The sequence below is a fragment of the Globicephala melas genome, chromosome 3, assembly GCF_963455315.2.
Source record: "Globicephala melas chromosome 3, mGloMel1.2, whole genome shotgun sequence".
Classification (NCBI taxonomy): Eukaryota; Metazoa; Chordata; class Mammalia; order Artiodactyla; family Delphinidae; genus Globicephala; species Globicephala melas.
In genome coordinates, this window is record NC_083316.1 from 144,995,048 (window position 1) to 145,015,663 (window position 20,616).

Consider the following 20,616-nt stretch of genomic DNA (forward strand, 5'->3'; position numbering starts at 1 on the left):
AAGCATCAGATAACATTTTTTTCCCTGCAAATGAAAGGTACCATAGAATCCAGTAATAAAGCAGATGAATGGGGAGCTTCTGTGGTTGGGTGCAGGGGGAGGAAGAGGGCCTGGAACTCAATCGACACAACCACCCTCTCATATCCTCCCCTCCCAACAGCCCTTTGGGGACCCCTCTGCAGAATCTCACTATGAGTCCATTTTATACTTGGATAAACTGAAGCTCAGAGAAAGGAAATTACACAGAGGCAAAGCTCTGGCTAGAATGCAAGTATTTGAACTCCATGGTGCAGATAGCATGTGTTTTGCTTCTCAACACACTTCAGGGTCTCCATGTCCTCAAACAGCTGGGGATCTTGCAGCCCTCAGGATGCAAAGGTCAATCCGGTGAAATCTGAGAAGCAGGGACATATTCGGGATGTCTTATTCACTTATTCATTCAACAAATATTTAATGAGTACCTAACACATGTCAATCAAGCACCTAGAGATTTTGCAATGAAGCTTACATTCTAGTGGCAAAGACGCACTAAAAAGCCTAAGTGAATATATACTATGTCAGGTGGAGATAACCACTATGGAGAAAAATAAAAGAGAAAGGTGATGAAGGAGTGGTGGGTATTTTAAGTAGGATGGTCGTAGAAATCCTTCCTGCTAAATGGCTTTAGATCAAAGGTCTGAAGGAAGTGAGGACATGGTCCTTGCAGATACCGAAGAGAAGGACATTCTAGCAGAGGAAATAGCAAGTGCAAGGGCCCTGGGACAGAACAGGCTTATGTCTGAATTAGAACAAGTGACGGGGGAGTAGCAGGAGTCTGATAGCAGGTCATATAGGGCCTTGTAGGCACCATAAGGACTTGGGCTTTTCCACTGGGTGAATTTGAGTCACAAGCAGAGGAGGGACATTGTCTGACTGACGTTTTCAAGCTACTGTATGATCAACATTGAGACCATCCCCCTTCAGCCCTTAAGGGCCCCCAGCAGCCAGGTGGTCCTCCAATCTCCTTTTCACAGTCATGGCGTAGACCTTAGGGACCATATAATAACGATGATGACATCAGCAGACATTACTGAGCATGTGCCAGACTGTTCACATGTGTGACCTCACTTAAACCCCTCAACAAGGCTGCGAGGTAGATATTATTATTCTCCCGTTTTACAGATGAGGAAACCGAGTGAGTTAGTGGGTTGCTCAAGGTTAGTAAAAGAGGTGAGGTTTGACTATAACCTCTCATACCAGGCACCTGGATGGACTCATTCTCTCCTCTTTCCTTAACATGTCCCCAGCCCACCCCAATAATTAGTGCCCTGGAGAGGAAGAAACTACTCATGCCCTTTATTCATGGGACACATCGGTTCATGATAAGCTTGGATAAGTGTCCCAGGTGCTGTGTCAAGGACTTTGTAACATTATCCTGTTTAATCCCACAAAACTGTGTGAAGTACATCATATTATGAATCCCATTTTTGAGGTGAGAAATCAGAAACTTTCTACTAAGCCGTAGTCTCTACCCATTGGCCCTGGCTGTGCCCTTTCCTCTGGTGGTGCTCAGTAAGGTGCCTCTCCTCCTTCGCTGTCCCCACAGGACTGTAGGCAAACTGAAGGAATTCCCGCCTGCACTCTCTGAACGCCTCATCTCCCGCCATGGTATCTCACCTCCTAATAGACTACATAATTTGCCTGTGTGTTTATTTTTAATATCTAGAATTTTAAATATAATAGCATTATAATATAAGCTCCACTAGACTGTGAGCTCCAGGAAGACAGATTTTTGTCCGTTTTGTTCCCTGCCATATCTCTGAGTGCAAGGAATAGTCCTAGACACATAATTGGTGCTCAAGAATAGTTATTAAGGGACTTCCCTGATGGTGCAGTGGTTGAGAATCTGCCTGCCAATGCAGGGGACACGGGTTCGATCCCTGGTCCTCGAAGATCCCACATGCCATGGAACAGCTAAGCCTGTGCGCCACAGCTACCGAGGCTGTGCCCTAGAGCCCACGAGCCACAACTGCTGAGCCCACATGCCGCAACTACTGAAGCCCGCATGCCTAGAGCCTGTGCTCCGCAACAAGAGAAGCCACTGCAATGAGAAGCCCACGCACTGCAACAAAGAGTAGCTCCCGCTCACCACAACTAGAGAAAGCCCATGCACAGCAACGAAGACCCAATGCAGCCAAAAATAAATAAATAAATTTATATTAAAAAGAATAATAGTTATTAAGTAAATCCATTAACCAATCAGTCAGTTAATATGCAGAAACCCATAATATATGAAGTGCTTACCTCGTTTTATGAACTCAGGATTCTGAAATTAGGAAAGAAATAGTCAACATTTTTGTTTCACTTCTTTTATCCTGATACCCTCTGATAGAAGGGATTGGGAAAACCTCCAAAAAGTTGACCAGAGTGACTTTATCTCTGATAGCCTCCCTCATTTGAGTTACCAAGAATTTCAGGATGTCTCAGACACAGAAGTTTCATGGGTGCTGAGTGAATTCCTCTCCAAGCATTTGTTTTTGTGGTATAGAATTTGTACCTTGTCCTTGGTTGTTTCTTTTATGAATCGTCATGACTACAGTGCTGTTTGTACAGAGAGGTGTTTTCTGATAGGATTCAAGTGTAAGTTCTGCTTATTGAGGGTCCTTTCCTTTTTCTTGGCCCTGAGAATATGTAATCTTTACAAGAAGTCCTGAGCTGGGGGTCAGAGACCCAAATTCAACTTGGTTATTAACAAGCTATAGGATGTTGGACAAACACAGTGTATCTCTGGCCTTAGTTTTCATCATCTGTAAAATAGACATGAGGAAACTATGGAATTTCAGAGCTGAAAGACACTCTGAAGGTCATTTAATCCAAGAGCTATAAATTCAAATACCTTCAGAGCCCAGGAAGATAACTGTAAATATGGGAACTCGTCCCATTAAGACAACGGGGAGTGGTAGAAGCTGTGGCAAACTCCTTCCAGCTGAATTAGTTTCTTAAAAACTTAGAACTCACTTGCTGGCTAAATGACAGACCCAGGCCCAGTTTGGCCTACACATCTCCAATGTGCAACCCCATTCCTAGCCCTTGTCCATTTAAATTATTTTGCATATGAGAAAACTGAAGCTCAAAGATGGGACTTGAACTGCCAAAGTGATCAGTGGTAGAAGTAGGTTGTAATAATGATGTCTATCTTACACAGTTCAGAGGTTTCCTAAGAGGATTCATGAAGGTGATAATGTGGGAGAGGCCTTTGAGGAATGTGAAACACCACTCGATGGCGAGGGATTATCACCGCTTTCCCGAGTGCCTTTAACATTGTTTCCAAAGTACAGTTATTCCTCAGTATCTGAGGGTGTTGGTTCTAGGAGCCCCCTCGGATACCAAAATTGTTTAAGTCCCTTACATAAAAGGGCGTAAGTACAGTGAATACAGTTGGGCCTCCGTATCAGTGGTTGGTTGAATTCGAGGTTGGTTAAATCCAAGGATGTAAAACCCAAGGGTATGGAGCTCTGACTGTATCTTCCAGGATAATTCATTTTCCCCGCACAGCAAGCTGGGCAGGGGCTATATACCTGTGCTGCCAGTAAGGAAACTGAGGCTCAGCTTAGGAAAGAGACCAGAGATTTGAAGGCCTGACCAAGTCCTAACAACCAGTGTATGGCAAGTTTGGTAGCAGAGTGTGGTCTGTATGTGGGGGAGAAGCTCGCCTTTGGAATTCGGACACTGGCGCTCTCTCCCCAGCGCTGCCCCATCTACCCTTAGGTGAAGGACTTACCTGCTGTTGGGGGGATTGAATGAGAGCACGTGTGGGACACACCCAGCATGGGCTGGCACAGGGGAGGCAGTCCACAAACGGCGCCATCTCTTTTACCGTGATCAGTGCTTTTATAACTGTTACCAGCTCCGGACCTCCAGGTCTTCCACCAAATATGTAACCCCCATCGCTCTGCTCTAGAGAGTGACGTACTCATCTACACAAACATCCAGAGGTGAGAATCCAAAGGAGTTTCGTTCTCATTCTCTGTCCTGTTGTCTGTAACGAGGTTAAAGATGTAGGGATACAAAAATAGCTTCAGAAATGAGGAAGAAAGCCAAGCAACAGGACTTTCCATTTTTAACAACTCACCGTAAAGCATGAGTCTCTCAGACATACCAGGCTACTGTTGAAATCCAGGTGTGCTACTGGGCTCAGTCCAAGTGGTTGTGATAGATTTTCCTTTAGAACTCAGTCTAGACCTCAGCTTGGAGAAGCCCCTGCAGGGTAGGTCTGTGTGCTTGACAGAAACTGGACCATGGGTTGCAGCTTGTGGAACATGGGCTGCCGCCTCTACCAGGCCGAGCAGCCTTCCCCCCACAGCTCTGTGTGTGTGTGTGTGTGTGTGTGCGCGCGCGCGCACGCATGCTTACTTGAGTGTGTATGTGCGTGCATGTGTGACGGAAAGAGGATGACATTGTGTCACTGTGTCTTGTATCACAGAGAGAGAGAGGAGAGAGCCTACTCCCAGGGCCTTCTCACTGCAGAGACAGCCACTTTCAAAAATGTCCAGAAACAAGGAAGGGGGGTGAGGAGGCTAAGATTTCACAGGGATTTAAGGAAATGGTTTAAAAAGATGACCAAGAGCATGGCTGTAGAGGCTGGTTCTCCCCTTCACATATACTCAACAGTTAACAATAACTAGCAGGTGCACTTTTTAAAGAACTCCGCTGTAAGTCAAGTGTCATATTATCTCAACTAATCTTTGCTAAGTCAAGTGTCATATTATCTCAACTAATCTTTGCTATGTCCCCACTGAAGCAGGCCCTGTAGCACCACCACTGAACAGATGGTAACACTTAGGGTTGCCTCCATGAAGTTTTCCCGGATTACTTCACCCTTCCCTCCAGCCCCACCCACCCTGCCAGGGAGTCTTCCCTTCTCAGGACAGCTGCTAGTCCCTGTCCTGACACCTACAAGAGTTAATAACAGTAACTACCAGCTACTTTTTTTTTTGCGGTATGTGGGCCTCTCACTGCTGTGGCCTCTCCCGTTGTGGAGCACAGGCTCCGGACGCGCAGGCTCAGCGGCCATGGCTCATGGGCCCAGCCGCTCCGTGGCATGTGGGATCTTCCTGGACCGGGGCCTGAACCCGTGTCCCCTGCATCGGCAGGCGGACTCTCAACCACTGCGCCACCAGGGAAGCCCTACCAGCTACTTTTTGAAGTAGGTTTTCTTATCCTCATTTTACCAGTAAGTCAACTGAGGCTCAGAACGTTTGGGAAACTTGCCCAAGGTCACACAGGAAAAAATGGCTAAGATTGGCACTCATTTTTATTTGCTTAGTTTAGTTCAGGAGTCAGGAAACTATGGCCTGTGAGCCAGAGCCCACCTGCGCCTAATTTTGTAAATAGGTTTATTGGAACCACCATGCTCATTGATTTACATATCACCTGTAGCTGATTTCTTCCTACAATAACAGAGTTGAGTTGTTGCCACACACAACATCTGGCCCTTTCACAGAAAAAGTGTGCAGACTTCTTGCTTAGTGTTTTACTCTCGATCCCATGCTCTTGGGAACCACTGTTCTGCCAGTTAGCACCTGATGGCACTGTGTTTATCTTGCTTTCTAAGAGGTGTTGAAGACGTGGTTAGTTTTATCTTCCCAACTAAACCGAATCTACCTTGGAGCAGTGACCCCTCATATAACAAGTCTCGGGACCTACTGTGGGCCAGGCCAGGTGATCACATCGTCAGCTGCTCTAATCCCTTCAGCTAAGTGCTCGCACATAGTAGGTGCACAACCAATACCAGATGGGTTGAATTGGAGCGTCTTTCACCAGGTAGTAAGAAGAAAAACCCTCCCTGGAGCACACCCAGCCTCTGAGACCCCAGCGAGCGCCTGACACTTCCTGCCTGCATTTCCCCAGGGAGATCCCTCTTTTGCTAAGCACAGATTCAGCCTGTCTCTCCCCACACAGCCGGCAACCCCCAGGGCTCAGTAATTACCACAAGAGCCTGCTACAGCCCCTTGGGGAGCATTGCCTCATTTGAATTCCAACCCCAAATGAAATCAATACCAATAATTTTATCTATTTTTAAAGCGACCTGCTGAGGCCCTTTCTTCTTGATCTCGTTTTCAACAGACCACAATTAGCCCTCTGGAGAACGCCATCGAAACCATGTCCGTGGCCAACGAGAAGATCCTGATGATGATAAACCAGTACCAGAGTGACGAAAGCCTCCCGATAAACCCACTCTCCATGCTCCTGAATGGAATCGTGGACCCTGCTGTCATGGGAGGGTTCGCCAAGTATGAGACGGTGAGGGCTCCCCTCTCCAGGCCCTGGTGGAGACAGAGCAGTGGCAGGAGGGCCCAGAGCAGACACAGCTGCATGCCACTCATCTTGCTGTGGCTGTTTGTCCCTCAGAAGGACACTTCAGCTTGTTTAGACCTCATACACATTCCAGAGTTTCTTTAGCCTCATCTCCTTCACCTCTCATCTCATCTCCTTCCCACCCTCAATGCCATGCTCTGTCAGGGGTCATAGAGATCCCTTATCCCACTGGGCACATCGAGATACCTTTGTCAAGAGGAGGCTCTGGGATGTCCTCGAGCCAGACCATAAAAGTCAAGCACCACAAATCAAAGTACACGCTACCTGTGTCAAGCCATCTCTTCTATAGATGATGGAAATGACCTCCAGAAATGGGAAGGAATGAAACACGGAATCTGTGAAAATACAGAAGGGATGGGAGATCGACTCTCAAGCGAGAGTTATAATCTAGATATTCAGGTCATAAGGACCCTCCAGAAATCCCCACACATTTCAGCCACAGATTTCATTTCTGAGGCTCCTGGTGTCCGTGGCGAAAAGGGAAACGCCATCAGTTATATGAGTCACATTTTCCACTGGGGGAAAATAATTACTCAATAAGGAGACATAACTTTTCCCAGCTCTGAAAAAGAATAGAAAGTCCTTATTTGGCTCTCACCTGGGCCATACGTTAATGGGAGGGAAAAATGGACTCTTCGTTCTCGTAAGTCTCATGATGGACTCTTTATTATCTTTTCTATGTCATCCATTGATGTAAAACTAGGAATACGGCACAATAGTATAACTCACGGACAGTAATTCCGGTTAGTCCTTCCAGCTACCCTTGGACACCCCGTAGAGTCATCCATTGGTAATCCTTTGTTCAGCCTTGAGGGGTGATATGCCTGTGTATGTACGTGCACACACTGAGAACAGGAGCCGAGAAGGAGCTGGGGCTGCCAAGGTCACACACGATGAGGGAGGTGAGCTGGAAAGCCCACCAGGTGAACTTCCTTACTGAGTTTTCTCTCCTGGGACGGTGCCTTGACTGTGCAGCAGAATCCCCAGCAGGGCTTCTTCACACACAGCTGCCTCCACCCCACCTCCGACCCCAGAGGCTCTGATTCAGTACGTCCGGGTGGGGCCTGAGAATTTGCATCTCTGGCAAGTTCCCAGGTGATGCTGCTGCTGCGGGTCCAGAGACCCCTCTTCAAGAACAATTTCCTGGGGTTTGTGACCCTTTCCCAGTGGATACCGATCTGAGCCCCGGGAGGAGGAAACGTCAGTCCCTACACGTCCCTGACTGTTGCCCATCCACGTAGGAATGGCCTCATTCCTGCCCCTGTCAACTGGAAGCCTCTCCCAGTGCCAGAGAGGTGGGTCGTGGGGTCCACGGCAAAGGAACAGGAAACCCCCAACGTCTGTTTGTCCTGCTAGGCCTTCTTCACTGAAGAGTACACCAGGGACCACCCCGAGGACCAGGACAAGCTGAGCTGCCTCAAGGACCTGATTGCGTGGCAGGTAAATCAGAGGCAGACTGGGGGTAGGCCAGCCCTGTGTCCGTCCTTTCGCCTCCCCGGTTCGCCTGCCCTCTGCTAGCCTCTGGCCGGTATGGCCGACTTTCATACTGCTCTCCTGCCCTCTGGCTTTTGGCCTTTCTTCTGACTCTGTCTTCACCTGAGCAGGTGCATCGTGGAAGCGGGATTTGGGGCCCTGCACCCTTGGGGTGCTGCACTGGCGCCGGGCAGTGATGCTGTGCTGCGTGTTGCTAAGACTGCCCTGTTGGATGTTGAATTCAGGAGGTGGCTTCCCCCAGGGGGACTGAAGTGAAAGCCAGGGTCCCACGCACCTCCCACCACCTCCCACCACACCCAGCACCCGCCAGTCAGATAATGGAAGACTTCGGCCCCTACCCCACCTCTCCTCCTACTAAGGCTGACCCAATTTGTCGCAGACAGTGCTCAGATGGATATCAGGTTTTGAAAATAATCGAGGCCTCGGTTTGGTTGGTTTTCAGGCAAAGGGTCTGCACTCTGCACGAGCTGCTCAGCCCTCCGGAGCCCAGCCCGGCACCTTGGAAGGACTGTCCTTCCCGCCCGCTTTGTCCTGCTATCTGCTTATCTGCCCTCTCCTTGCATCCTTGTCCCTCTGCCCCTTCCCTCCGCCATCTCCTTCTCTCTGACTCTTGCTGTGCATGTGTCTCTGTCTTTCTCCTCTCCTTGGAAGTTCTTTGCTTCTCCCCGTCCCCTCTCTGACTTTGGCCTGTCTCTGCTGCCCGCCTCACACCTCACTCCTGGCTCTGCTTCCCTTGCGCATCTCTCTCCACTGCCCTCCCTCCTTCTCTGCTTTCTCTCTGGCTCCCTCTCCCGTGTTTTCTCTCCCTCCTGCTCTCTCCTGCTCTCTGCCACTCCCTAGAGAAGAAACAATCCCCAGACCCCTAGCCCAGAGGCATTCAGAGGACCAGGCTCCTGGTCTAGGCCTGCAGCAGCCCCTCCTCAAGCATCTCCGTGCTCTCCACGGACCACCCAGCACCCAGGACGCAGGGTGGGCTCTGGAGGGTGCGCTGGGGGGAGGCTGGGGAGACGAGCAGGGCAGCAGGGGGCAGCGTCTGCAGCTGCTGGCCCTCCCTCCTCCCTTCTTGCCAGTTACAGTGCAAAGAAAAGCCAGCTACTGTGGTAGGGAGTTTTTGTTACTCTAGGGGAATTAGGGAGTGAGAAGCATTGGGTGCAGCCTCTTTTCTTAAAATAAGGATTCCTAATTCAAGTCCTTCTCTGCCTCTGCCAAATTATGCAAAGTGAGGCCTTAAAAATAAAATGCCAGGCGCTGCGCAGATACACTCTCCTGAATGCATTTTGTGAGTCTGGAATTTTCTCTCCCTTCTTACCTTGTGCCACCTGTGAAACCCAGACACCCCCAAGAGCCCCAGCCTTCTGAGGTCATCGTGCCCTTTAATACTCAAATAATGATACTCCCCGCTCCCCATCCCCAGCTCGGGAAGCAGGAAGACTCAGCTTTGGTTGGTTCCCTTCCTCAGCTCTTTCTGGGGTGCCCCAGGGAGGGCTAACATGTCACACAAATGTGTCTGGGTGCTGGGGGTCATTCTCAATCCATATCACTGTCCTGGGCCTTTCTGCTGCGCATGTCTTATCACCTGGTAGTGGACTCTCTGGGCTGTATTCACCACACCCAAAGCATGGACCAGACTGTGGCCTCAGAGCACAGCCGATAGCAGGCCGTGCCTTCTAAGGAAATTCTTCCAAAGTCTTGCAGTTCATAGAGGGGCACCACAAGCAAAGGAAGGAGACTTTGAAAGCATGTATTTGATGTTACAGCTTCTGAGAGCCTGCAAAGGGGATTGCCCTGGGCCACATTCCTCCCACTCAGAGTCCAGCATCCTGAATACTCAAAAGACGCTGCTCTGCGCAGGGTGAAGGTGACCTTTTTTACGTTACACACAGCACATTAGCTCTTCCATTTTATTCCATTCATTCTTGCAACTTATATATATTTGAGTCCCAACTGTGTGCCACGCAACAGAAATAAAGCGCTGGATAAAATTGTGGGCCTGCTACCTCCCTCCCTTCTTGGAGCTTAATTATAGATTGGATCTTGGTTTGCCAAAGCCAGATTCACTTTGGATCTTCTCAGAACACGAGACCCTTAGATTTCAAAGGGAGATGTACTTGCACCACTAGCAACCCAACAGAAGCTAGAAGTGCAAAGTACATTATGTGTTCAAGATTTCATGGTTTTCAAGAGTGATCGCTTCTTAATTTTTTTCTTCGTAAAAATTTTCTCTCTATTTATTGGCATGGAACGATGTCTACAGTACATTCCTCTTGTAAACATTTCACGAGATATTACATAGAGGAAACTACACATAACAAAAATACACAGCACACTGAGTTGTCACTGTACACTTACGTGGCCACCACCAGATGAAGAAGCAGGATTCCTCTAGCACCCAGAAGCCTCTCTTGTGCCTTCTTTTAGTCATTGCCAGCCCTCCCCAAGGTCGACCCCTCTCCTGCTTTTACAGTAACCATTAACTTGCTTTGTAAAAATACTTTTTAACCACCCAAGCACTCATTGCTAAACACTGTAGTTTACTTTTGCTTGTTTTTGACCTATATATAAATGGAATCACACAGTGTGCATTCTTTTGTGTCTAACTTATTTTGTTTACTGTTATGTTTCAAAATTGATTTATTTTGTTGTACATAGCCATCATTGATTCATTTTCATTGATGTATAATCGTCTGTGCAGCGGGACTGTATAACTGTGCCAAAACATATTTATTTAGTTTTCAACTGATGGAGATTTGGGTTGATTTCAGTTTGAGGGTATTACAGGTCGTGCTGTTCTGAACATCTCTGTGTGTGTCTTTTTGGCACACACATGCACAGTTTCTGTTGGATGTATACCTAGGTGTGGAATTGCTCGGTTATACTATGTTAGAATATCTGGCTTGAACAGATGACTGCCAAACTTCTATCACTATAGATTAGTTTTGTCAGTTCTTGAACGTCATAAAAGTGGTATTACACAGTATGTGTTACTGTGTGCCTGGCTTCTTCTTTTCACTGTAACGCCTTTGTGATTCATCCAGGCTGTTACATGCAAGAGAAGTTTTTCTTTTTTTGTTCTAAGTGGTATCCGTTGTGTGACTATACAATATACCAATAATATACCGATGTATTTATCCATTCTCCTGTTGATGGTGGGTTGTTTTCAGGTTTTGGACAGTGTGGACAGAGTTGTAGGAACATTCTCGTTCGTGTTTTTTGATGGGCATAAACTCTCAGCGTCCTCACTCTCTCTCTAGTAGTGGGAGTGCTGGGTCACGCGTTTATCTTTAGCCTTACTGGATACCAAGAGGCAGTTTTCCAAAGTGGCTGAGCCAATTTACACTCCCACCAAGAACTTCTGTGAATCTGGGTTGCTCCACATTCTCGCTGACGCATGATACTGTGAGTCTTTAATTTTAGTCTTTCTGGTGGTTGTGAGGTGGTATCTCAGTTTAATTTTAATTTGCATTTCCTTTGCGAGCAGCGGTGTTCATCGCCTTTTCATGTGTTTATTGGCTAATTGAATAGCCTTTCTTTGAAACGTTTGTTCAAATCTTTTACTTATTAACTGAATTGTCTTTTTATTAATAATTCATAGGAGTTTATATCTATTCTAGATATGAGTCCTTTGTCAAATCTATGTATTGCAAATATCTTCATTCAGTCTGTGGCTTATCTGTTTACTTTCTAATGATATATTTTTGAAGAACAGAAGTTTGTCATTTTAATGAGGTCCAATTTATCAATTTTTTTAATGATTATTACTTTTGTCTTCACTTTATGAAATCTCTGGCTCTCCCAAGATCATGACGATATTTCCTGTGTTTTCTTGGGAAGTTTTATTGTTTTGTCCTATACTCTTAAGTGTATGATCCATTTTGGCTGACATGAAGTAAGGGGTAAATTATTTTTCTATGCAGATTTCTAATTATTCCAGCACCATTTGTTGAAAAGACTATTACTTTTCCCAACTTTGACATAAAGTGATCATATAGATGTCAGTCTATTTCTGGACTTCCTACTCATTCCATTGGTCTGTTTGTCCAATGCCATATACTGTTCCTAATTACTGTAGCTTTATAGTGACTCGAGATCTGATAGTGACAGTACTGCAATTTTTTTTTCAAATTTGTCTTGGTCCTTCTAGTCCTTTGTATTTCCATATAAATTTTTAAATCAGCCTGCCAATTTTCACACACCCCCAAAACACATTGAGATTTTGGATAGGAATATATTAGGCACGTAGATTAATTTAGGAAGAATTTCTGTTTTAATGATAATTGATTCTTCCAGTACATGAATATGGAATCTCTCTCCCTTTCTTTAGTTCTTTAATTTCACTCAGCAAAGTTTTGTAGTTTTCACTGGAAAGATCTTTCACAAATTTTATTAGATTTGTTTTAAGATATTTGATATTTTTAACTATTATAAATGGTATTTTTTTTAATTTCCCAATATCATCACAATTTTTTTTTGGTATGTTTACCTTGTATCCAGCGACCTTACTAAATTCACTTAATAAGTCAAATTGTTTGTACATTCTTTTGGATGTTCTACAGACAAACATATCATCTGCTAATATAAGAAGTTTTACTTCTTCTGTTCCAGCGTCTCCCACATCAGGGCAAGAGTCAGTATTTCACAGAGTGGGATGCTTTAAAGATGATGTCCCATTCTATGCCTAGTTTGCTGGTTTATCCTGAATGGATTTTTAATTTGTCAAATGCCTTTTATGCATCTATTGAGATACTCATATTGTTTTTCTTCATTATTATGCTAATTCAGTGAATTATATTAGTTGGTTTTGGACTATTAAACCAACCTTGCATGTATGACATAAATCCCACTTGGTCGTAATGTATTATCATTTTTATATATTTCTGGGTTCTATTAGAAAATATGCTCTTCAGGATTTTTGTGTCTATGCTCAAAAGAGGTATTAACCTATAATTTTCCTTTTTTATAATATCCTTGTTCAATTCTTGTAACAAAGTTACCCTGGTCTCAAAAAGTGGGTTGAAAATTACTCCCTATTTTAAAAATTTTTAAGAGTTTGTATAAAGTTGGCATTTATTTATCCCTTAAATGTTTGCTAGAATTTGTCTGTGAAGCCATATGGGCCAGGAATGTTTTAAAGTATGTATTTAATTTAATAGTTTTCAGATTTCCTATTTCTTTCGTCCCCTTTTTGGTAAGTTGTATTTTTCTAGCAATTTGTCCATTTTATGTAAATATTAAATTTATTGACATAAACTTTTTTATAATGTCCTCTTATTATCTTTTATAATGCTTGTACTTCCTATAGTGATACTCCTTTTTAAATTCTGATATTGGTTATTGGTACCTTCTATTTTTTTTTATTAGCCCTTTAAGTTGTTTATCAATGTTTTTGTCTTTTCAAAGAACCAACCTTTGGATTTGTCAATCCTCTGTGTTGTCAGTTTGTTTTCTTTTTCATTCATGTCCACTCTTACTTTTATTATTTCCTTCCTTTTACTCTCTTTGGGTTTAGTTTGCTGTTCTTCTACTAATATCTTGAGATGTATACTTAGCTAATTGATTTTCTGTCTTTTCTAATATGTAAAACTAAAGCTATACATTTATCTCCATTAGCAACTTTATATCTCACTAGTATTTGTATGTAGTATTTCCATTATCATTCCCTTCTCTTTTTATTTATAAATTTATTTATTTATTTTTGGCTGTGCTGGGTCTTCATTTCTGCGCGCGAACTTTCTCTAGTTGTGGTGAGCGGGATCTACTCTCTCATTGCGGTGGCTTCTCTTGTTGCGGAACGCGGGCTCTGGGCACTCGAGCTTCAGTAGTTGTGGCTCACAGGCTCTAGAGCACAGGCTCAGTAGTTGTGGTGTGCTCCGTGGCATGTAGGATCTTCCTGGACCAGGGCTCAAACCCGTGTCCCCTGCATTGGCAGGTGATTTCTTAACCACTGTGCCACCAGGGAAGTCCCATTCCTTTCTTTTTTAAATAAAATCTTTGTCTTGTGTCATGGATAGAAAATTTTTTCTTTTTCTATATATTGCTTATTTAAAAAAATATAAAGTTTTCTTAAGCTCTCTTCATTCTCTGTTTCTTCCACGTTAGTCCATTCATTCTTTTCTTCCTCTCTCCCTTACTCCCTCCCTCCCTTTTTGCTTTTCTTCCTATCTGTTGGTTCTGATCTCTGTCTTTCACACTGGAGAATTTCCTTCAATGCCTGGTGATCCTTGGCAGTCTGTTCATAGTAAAGAGTGGGGCACTAAAAAAGCTGAATGAATTTCTGTGCATATGAGAGAAGGTATTGTCGCCTGGACGGCATTACATATGGTAACTGAGTGATCCACAGACGTCTGTATAACATGCGCCATTCACTTTCTCCAGGACAGACCCTTCAAGCTATTGCATATGAAGGTCCCCCTGGCTCCTGCACTGCTGGCAATGTGGGGACTGGAAAGTGAAGGTCTCACTGTCTGTTAGTGTGCAGACCAACCCCCTATTTTCCTGTTTGGTTCCTCATCCCTGCCCTCTGTTGATAATATAAGAGCGTAACTGTCTCCCGTCAATTATCTCTTCCCCTCTCATCTTCCCAAGGCTTTTCACATCACTTTTTAAAAGCTCCCTATTGGCTGGTTAACTCCACGGTGTTAACATTTGGGTATCTTTCTTCAGCAGCCACATGAGGTCGTATCACTGGATCTCCTGTGCTGTGAGACCAGGCTGTGCCCACTCCTCCTTTTCTGTTCAACCCTTCCCTTCTCCTATCTCCCAGCCTCTGACAATCATACCTTCCCTTTTGCATTGCCAAGAACTTCTTGGGCAAGGCTTTAAGTTAAAGCAACAGAGAGTCCTCTCCTCTGGTCTCACACTCTGCCCCTCAGTAGATTCTATAAGGTGCAGACTTTCCCTAACACATGGCTTCTAATGGGGGTGGGGGGCGTCCAGCCCTCCTGTGGGGCAAGGGCAGCCGGAGGTCTTTCTCCTAGAGGTCTTGTTTTCAGAGCAAACCCCAAGGATTCAGCTTTCCCATTTCTCAGGGTTGGTGACCCCGCTTGAAGGTTTCCAAGACCCTAAAGCCCTCAACAAATTCTCAGCAGGCAGACTTGCTTCCACCACCTCCATGGGGCCCGGTGGCCAACCTTTGGCTCATCATTTACCACCTTTCTCTCCAGATCCCCTTCCTGGGAGCTGGGATTAAGATCCATGAGAAAAGGGTGTCAGAAAATCTGCGGCCCTTCCACGACCGGATGGAAGAATGTTTCAAGAGCCTGAAAGTGAAGGTGGAGAAGGAGTACGGTGTCAGAGAGATGGTACTGGTGGTCCCTGTGGCCGGGAGGGGTGGGGCAGGGAGGAGGATGAGATTGGAGCCAAGGAACCTGCCCTTGAGGAGAAGGACCTGAGAGCCAGCAGTGCCAGGGCCAATCCAAGGAACCTTTCTGGAAACTTGGTCCCTCAAAAGTCACCCCAGATAAACGCCAGTTACAAATTGAGGCCTTAGCACTCAAGGGACCGTGCTAATAATAAAAGCAATGTTGGTGAAGCACCTGTTATGTGCCGGTCTAATCTAAGCACGTAGGTCATTTTGTCTTCACAACAAGCCTGGGCGTGACTTTTAACGCCCTGTGTCTCTTCTGGAGGTTCCTAGGTGTAAGTGACTTGCCAGAGGCTACATGACAAGTGAGTGCAGGTCACTGCCCCCGGCTCTGTTGGCCTGCAAAGCCAGTGCTTTGGGCCACTCACAAGCTCCGAGTCCTCAAGAGGCCATCAGCCTGGTGCTCACGGGACTTCTTCTTTATCCTCTTCCCCAGAAAGTAGCATCATAAAACGGCAAGGCAGTGTGTCCTTCAGAGGCCTTCTGGCCCAACCCTCTGAGTTTACAGATGGGAAAACTGAGGCCCAGAGACGAGAAGTGAGTTACTGGAAAGCATGGAGGTGAACTCAGGTCTCATCTTCTGGCACAACAGTTTTTCCATGAGACAGGTCGCCTCTTCCAGCACTCCCTGTGTGACAGCCCAATGCAGTTCTGATGGCAACCACCCAGAGTTAGGTGACATTGCATAGGTTAAGGGCAAAGTCCTCCACAAGACTCCCCTCACTTCAGACACCAGGGTTCCCAGGCCACCTGCACCTCTGACCAACTGGTTACAACTCTGGAGGTTCCCACCACCCCTTCAGGTCTGATAATTTCACAAAAGTCAAGGAGTCGGCCCTCCCTCCAATATCCATGAGTTCCCTAGTCGCAGATTCAACCAACGGAGGATCAGAAATACTTGGGGAAAAAAATCGAGAAAGTTCCAAAAAGCAAAACTTGAATTTGCTGTGCCGGCAACTGTTTACCTCCCATTTACATTATAGTTACAACTATTGACATAGCGTTTACATTGCATTAGGTATTATAAGTAATCTAGAGAGGATTTAAATTCTACTGGAGGACATGTACAGGCTACATGCAAATACTGTGCCATTTTATGTCAGGGACTTGGGCATCGCTGGATTTTGGTATCCTCCGAGGTCGTAGGTACTGAAGGATGACTGTACTTACGATTACAGTTTTATTAGCAAGGAAACAAATCAGGACCAGCCAAATGAAGAGAAGCATAGGTCTGGGAGGGTCCCAAACACACAGCTTCTGTGTCCTCAGGACATGTCACCGTATCTCTCCTACTGGCACCTCCATGTGTGATTACCAGCCGGGAAAGCTCACCTGAGCCTAAGTGTCTGGAGTTTTAATTGGGGTTCATAGGCATGATCGAATGAATCGTTGGCCACGTGGTTGACATCCATCTCCAGTCCCCCTTCCTCCCCAGAGGCTGAGCTGATATTATCTGGCCCAGAGTCCCAGCCCTGTAATCACAAGGTTGCTCTTTCTGGCCAGCTCCCATCCTGAGTCTTCCCATCAGTGTAAAGGGGCCACTGTGAAAAACAAAAGACACTCCTACCAGTGGGGAAATGGCAAGGATTTAGACATCACCTCCCAGGAGCCAGGAATAAAGGCCTGACAAATTCTTTATTAAACAGCTGTGCGTAGCCTCAGCCAGCCAGGAAGTTTTTGCTCTGCCCCACGCAGACCTGGCTACTAACCACACCCTCCTCCCCGCCCGCAGCCCGAATTCGAGGACAGGCGAGTGGGCCGGCCCCGGTCCATGCTGCGCTCCTACAGGCAGATGTCCATCATCTCCATGGCTTCCACGAGCTCTGACTGCAGCACGCCCAGCAAACTCACCTCCGAGAGGTCAGTCCCCACCCCACGCAGCCCCCCGTGCCCCTGCAGCAGCCTAGCCCTCAGCAAAGCCTCGCTCCTTGCCCTTCTGTCCTTGGCCGTCCTTCTACATCTCCGTGCCCTTCTGTTTGAAAGCCCTTCCCCACCTAGCGCCTCATCAAAACCCTCACAACTACCCTGTGCGGCTTATTGCCGTTGTTAGCGGGTCAGTCGAGGCCCAGAGAGGTGTGGTGGCTCTTCCTGAGGACCCAGCAGGACACCGCACGGCCCACAGGCTCCCTGTCCAGCCACCTCCATCAGCCAGCCTGAGCTCCTCATCTTCTTGCCTCTGCCGGGGCTCCCGTCCCCACCAACTCCCCATCCCAGAGCTCCTCCTCCTGTGCCTGCCTGTACCTCTGTCGGGGTTCCCCTCCTCGGCCAAGAAGAGCCTCTCCCCTTCCACTTTCTTGGAGCCATCTGCGCGACCTGGCCCAACTCAACTAACGTAATAGCAGATCCTGTGATGGAGAACTCTCTCTGGGAGAATGTGCTAAGGGGTCCTTGACCTCATCTCTTGTCTACTCTGCAAGGTTGCTGCAAACACCCCCGTTTACTGAAAAGGAAATCGTGCCTCAGAGAGGTTGAGTGATTTGCCCAAAGTCATTCGGCTAAAAAGTGGCGTAGATTTGAATCCAGATCCCTATTTTTAACCGGTTTTCTCTTCCTATCACCAGTCTTACGGCCCGCTGCCTTCAATTTTATTTTACCCTGTAGTTTGAGTGTTTGCAAATTAAGCCAGTGGCTCCCCAAACTCTGCCAGGTGAGCTGATCTACCCCCCGACCCCGTGGTGACAGCTCAGTCAGCCTGGGTCCCTGCAAGACAGTTCCACTGAAGCTCTTAACTGCAGTTTTTGCTGCTGTCTCTCTTACCATTCAGCTTCGACCAGGAGTTAGCACCTCCCAAGGCTCCGAAAGTGGAGCAAGAGGAGCCGATCTTCCCAGGGAGCACTCTGCCAGAGGTCAAGCTGCGGCGGTCCAAGAAGAGGAGCAAGAGAAGCAGTGTGGTGTTTGCGGACGAGAAGGCCACGGCAGACCTGAAGCGGGTGAGTGGCCAAGGCTGGATCTTCTCTGACACCCTCGGCAGATCTCCACTGCATGCCCGGCACACTGCCTGGGGCTCCGAGACGAGCGCCGCTCAAGCCTCACCCTCACGATGAAGTGGGGTTCCCGAGGTGGCATCTCAGGGGCAGGGAGGTGAAGTGCTTGCTGGCGCCCCTGCAGCCTGGATGTGACAGAGTGGGGTATGACCCAGCCTGTCACTGTGTCCTTCCTACCATCGCAGAGGACTCTGAGGCTGGGGAGAGGCTGCCCGGTCCACCACTGAGCAGGAGAGCCGCCCTCCCAGGGCTGGGCCAGGTGTTTCCGCCTCGGCCCTCTATCCCCACCTCAGGGCCATTCTAACCACTGACGTCTCAGACTCTGCTAAGCTCTTCCAGTGGACCGGGAGCCCAGCTGGGGATGCAGAGATGAACTTCTCACTGCCCTGACTTTAAGAGTTACTGTCTTATAAACGAATAACTATTTAATATGAGACTTGGTACCAGACAGCCCTGGGTTCAACCCCAGCTTCCCCCTGAAAGAGAGGTTTGTTGAAAGCATTCTGGGAGCCTGGAAGGGGGAGAGGGATTTACTCTCCTGGGAAGGGAGGGCTGCCGGATGAAAGGGCAAAGGCCCAGCTGAGATGCCTTCCAGCGACGAAAGAATCCCCCACAAACTTCCCAGTAGGCCTCAGAGGCTATTCTTGCCAGGGGGGGAAGGCCGGAAACAAGACTGTGTTTCACAATTCTAGGGGGCGTCATTCACACAATAGTCTAAACGTATGCCCCCCCCGCCCCCCCACACACACAGCAGAGTTGTATAGTATACAACCTGTGCAACCATGCATGGCACGCTGACATAGAGTGACACAAAACAGAATAAATGAACTTGGGGCGGGGCCCTAGAAGCCATGGCAAACCTTTATCGCTGACTTTTCAGGGCCTAGAACTGCCTCATGCTAAGCCTCTGTGGTGTGTGTCTGTGTGTCTGTGTGTCTCTGTATGCACATGTGGGCATGATATGTTCATCCAGCTTTCCAGGAAGCACGAGTTCATGAGTGATACCAACCTTTCGGAGCATGTGGCCGTCGCCCCCAGGGCATCCATCCTCTCTCAAATGAGTTTCGCCAGCCAGTCCATGCCCACCATCCCAGGTATGCACCCTGCCACCACCAGCACGGGGGGTATAGAGGTGTCTGGGGGTGGAGGAGGGTGGGAACCATATCTACATAGCAAAGTGAGCTAAGCACCATGGGGGTAAGAGGCTCTGCTCACAGCCCCCCTGTCCTTTGAGCTCTCGCCACATCCACCCACTTCTGTGGCCCTGCCAGGGCTGGAGTGGAGGCCTGCTGTCACTCTGGAGCTCAGGATCCACTGGGAATGTGGTATGTCCCACCAGGTGGTCCTGGGTTCTCAGTTAGCCAGGCCCTCCCAGGGATCGGGTAAATCTCTTAGCCTGTGTTTCCCTCTGGGGCCTGGAAGGCTGTTTCCGGAACTTACAGAAATCTCTGCCATACCTTACAGTTGCAGAGTGTTTGATGCACAGGTACTTCCATTCCCCCCATCACTCATTCATTGTCGTGAGGAGGTCTGCAGCTTACAGGTGACCTTTGCTAATTCACAGAGGGGGACCTGGGGCTCTAACTGGGGATGTAGCCTGCCCAAGAGCGCTCCATCTGGCACGTGGCAAGTCTCTAGTGTCCGCCAGTCTGTGCTTGGTGACAAATGTTCCTCCTTCGTTGTTTCATTTAAGCCTCAGCACAAACCTATGAAGTAGATCGTGTGACCAGCCCCATTGTATGGATGAGGAAACTGAGGCACTGAGAGTGTCAATCTCCTGACTGTCCCAGCCACTAAGTAGTGGAGGCCCCTGGAACTGTACCCCTAACGACTGCCCAGCCTCCCCAGGCAGGACACCCCCGTGCGGCCGTTTCACTCTTGTCCTCGCAGCAGGCCTCACAACGCCCTTGAGGTCTGTGCTCTTACCCCCAGGTACCCAAAGTCAAAACCGAGGGTCAGAGTCGTCTGTGTGACTCTGAGCTGGGGGCCATAATCACCAGATGACACCTTGTTTGGAGATGCTCTCCTTCCGGGACCTCTGGGTTCTCCGTGTTGGAAGACAAGAGTGAGCCCACACGATCTCCCCGACCTGGGCAAAAGGCCCTGTTCCCTGAGGAAGTCAGGGCCCCAGTGGCCAGGGCCTTCCCTCACCATGGACCCGTGTTTCCAGCCCAGAAGCCCTTGGACGAGGCCTCGATCGGGTCACGTTGCAGGCTGCTGTGTGCGGGGCTGGGCAGGCCTCAGCGCAGTGGACGGACGGGCTCGACAGTCCCGGCACGGCAGTACTCGGGCCTCCCGCCTCCTGCCTGCCCTGCCTGTTCTCCCTGGATGCTATCTCTGTCCCCCACGTGCATCTCCCATCTGCCCCCCGAAGTCACCCTCTCTCCGCCCACCGCTCACGGCGGCTCTCGGCTCTCCCGC

General features: G+C 47.9%; 1 protein-coding gene across 1 annotated transcript in view; it reads left to right on the forward strand.

Moving 5' to 3' along the window:
• Positions 1-20,616, forward strand: part of DOCK2 (dedicator of cytokinesis 2) — a 407,888-nt gene that overhangs the window by 385,489 nt on the left and 1,783 nt on the right. Inside the window, exons 45-50 of the mRNA XM_030829968.3 lie at positions 6,106-6,282; positions 7,714-7,797; positions 15,012-15,149; positions 16,944-17,071; positions 17,976-18,141; positions 19,169-19,289. Coding sequence (XP_030685828.1) covers positions 6,106-6,282; positions 7,714-7,797; positions 15,012-15,149; positions 16,944-17,071; positions 17,976-18,141; positions 19,169-19,289 — 814 coding nt within the window. The remainder of the gene's footprint in view (positions 1-6,105; positions 6,283-7,713; positions 7,798-15,011; positions 15,150-16,943; positions 17,072-17,975; positions 18,142-19,168; positions 19,290-20,616) is intronic.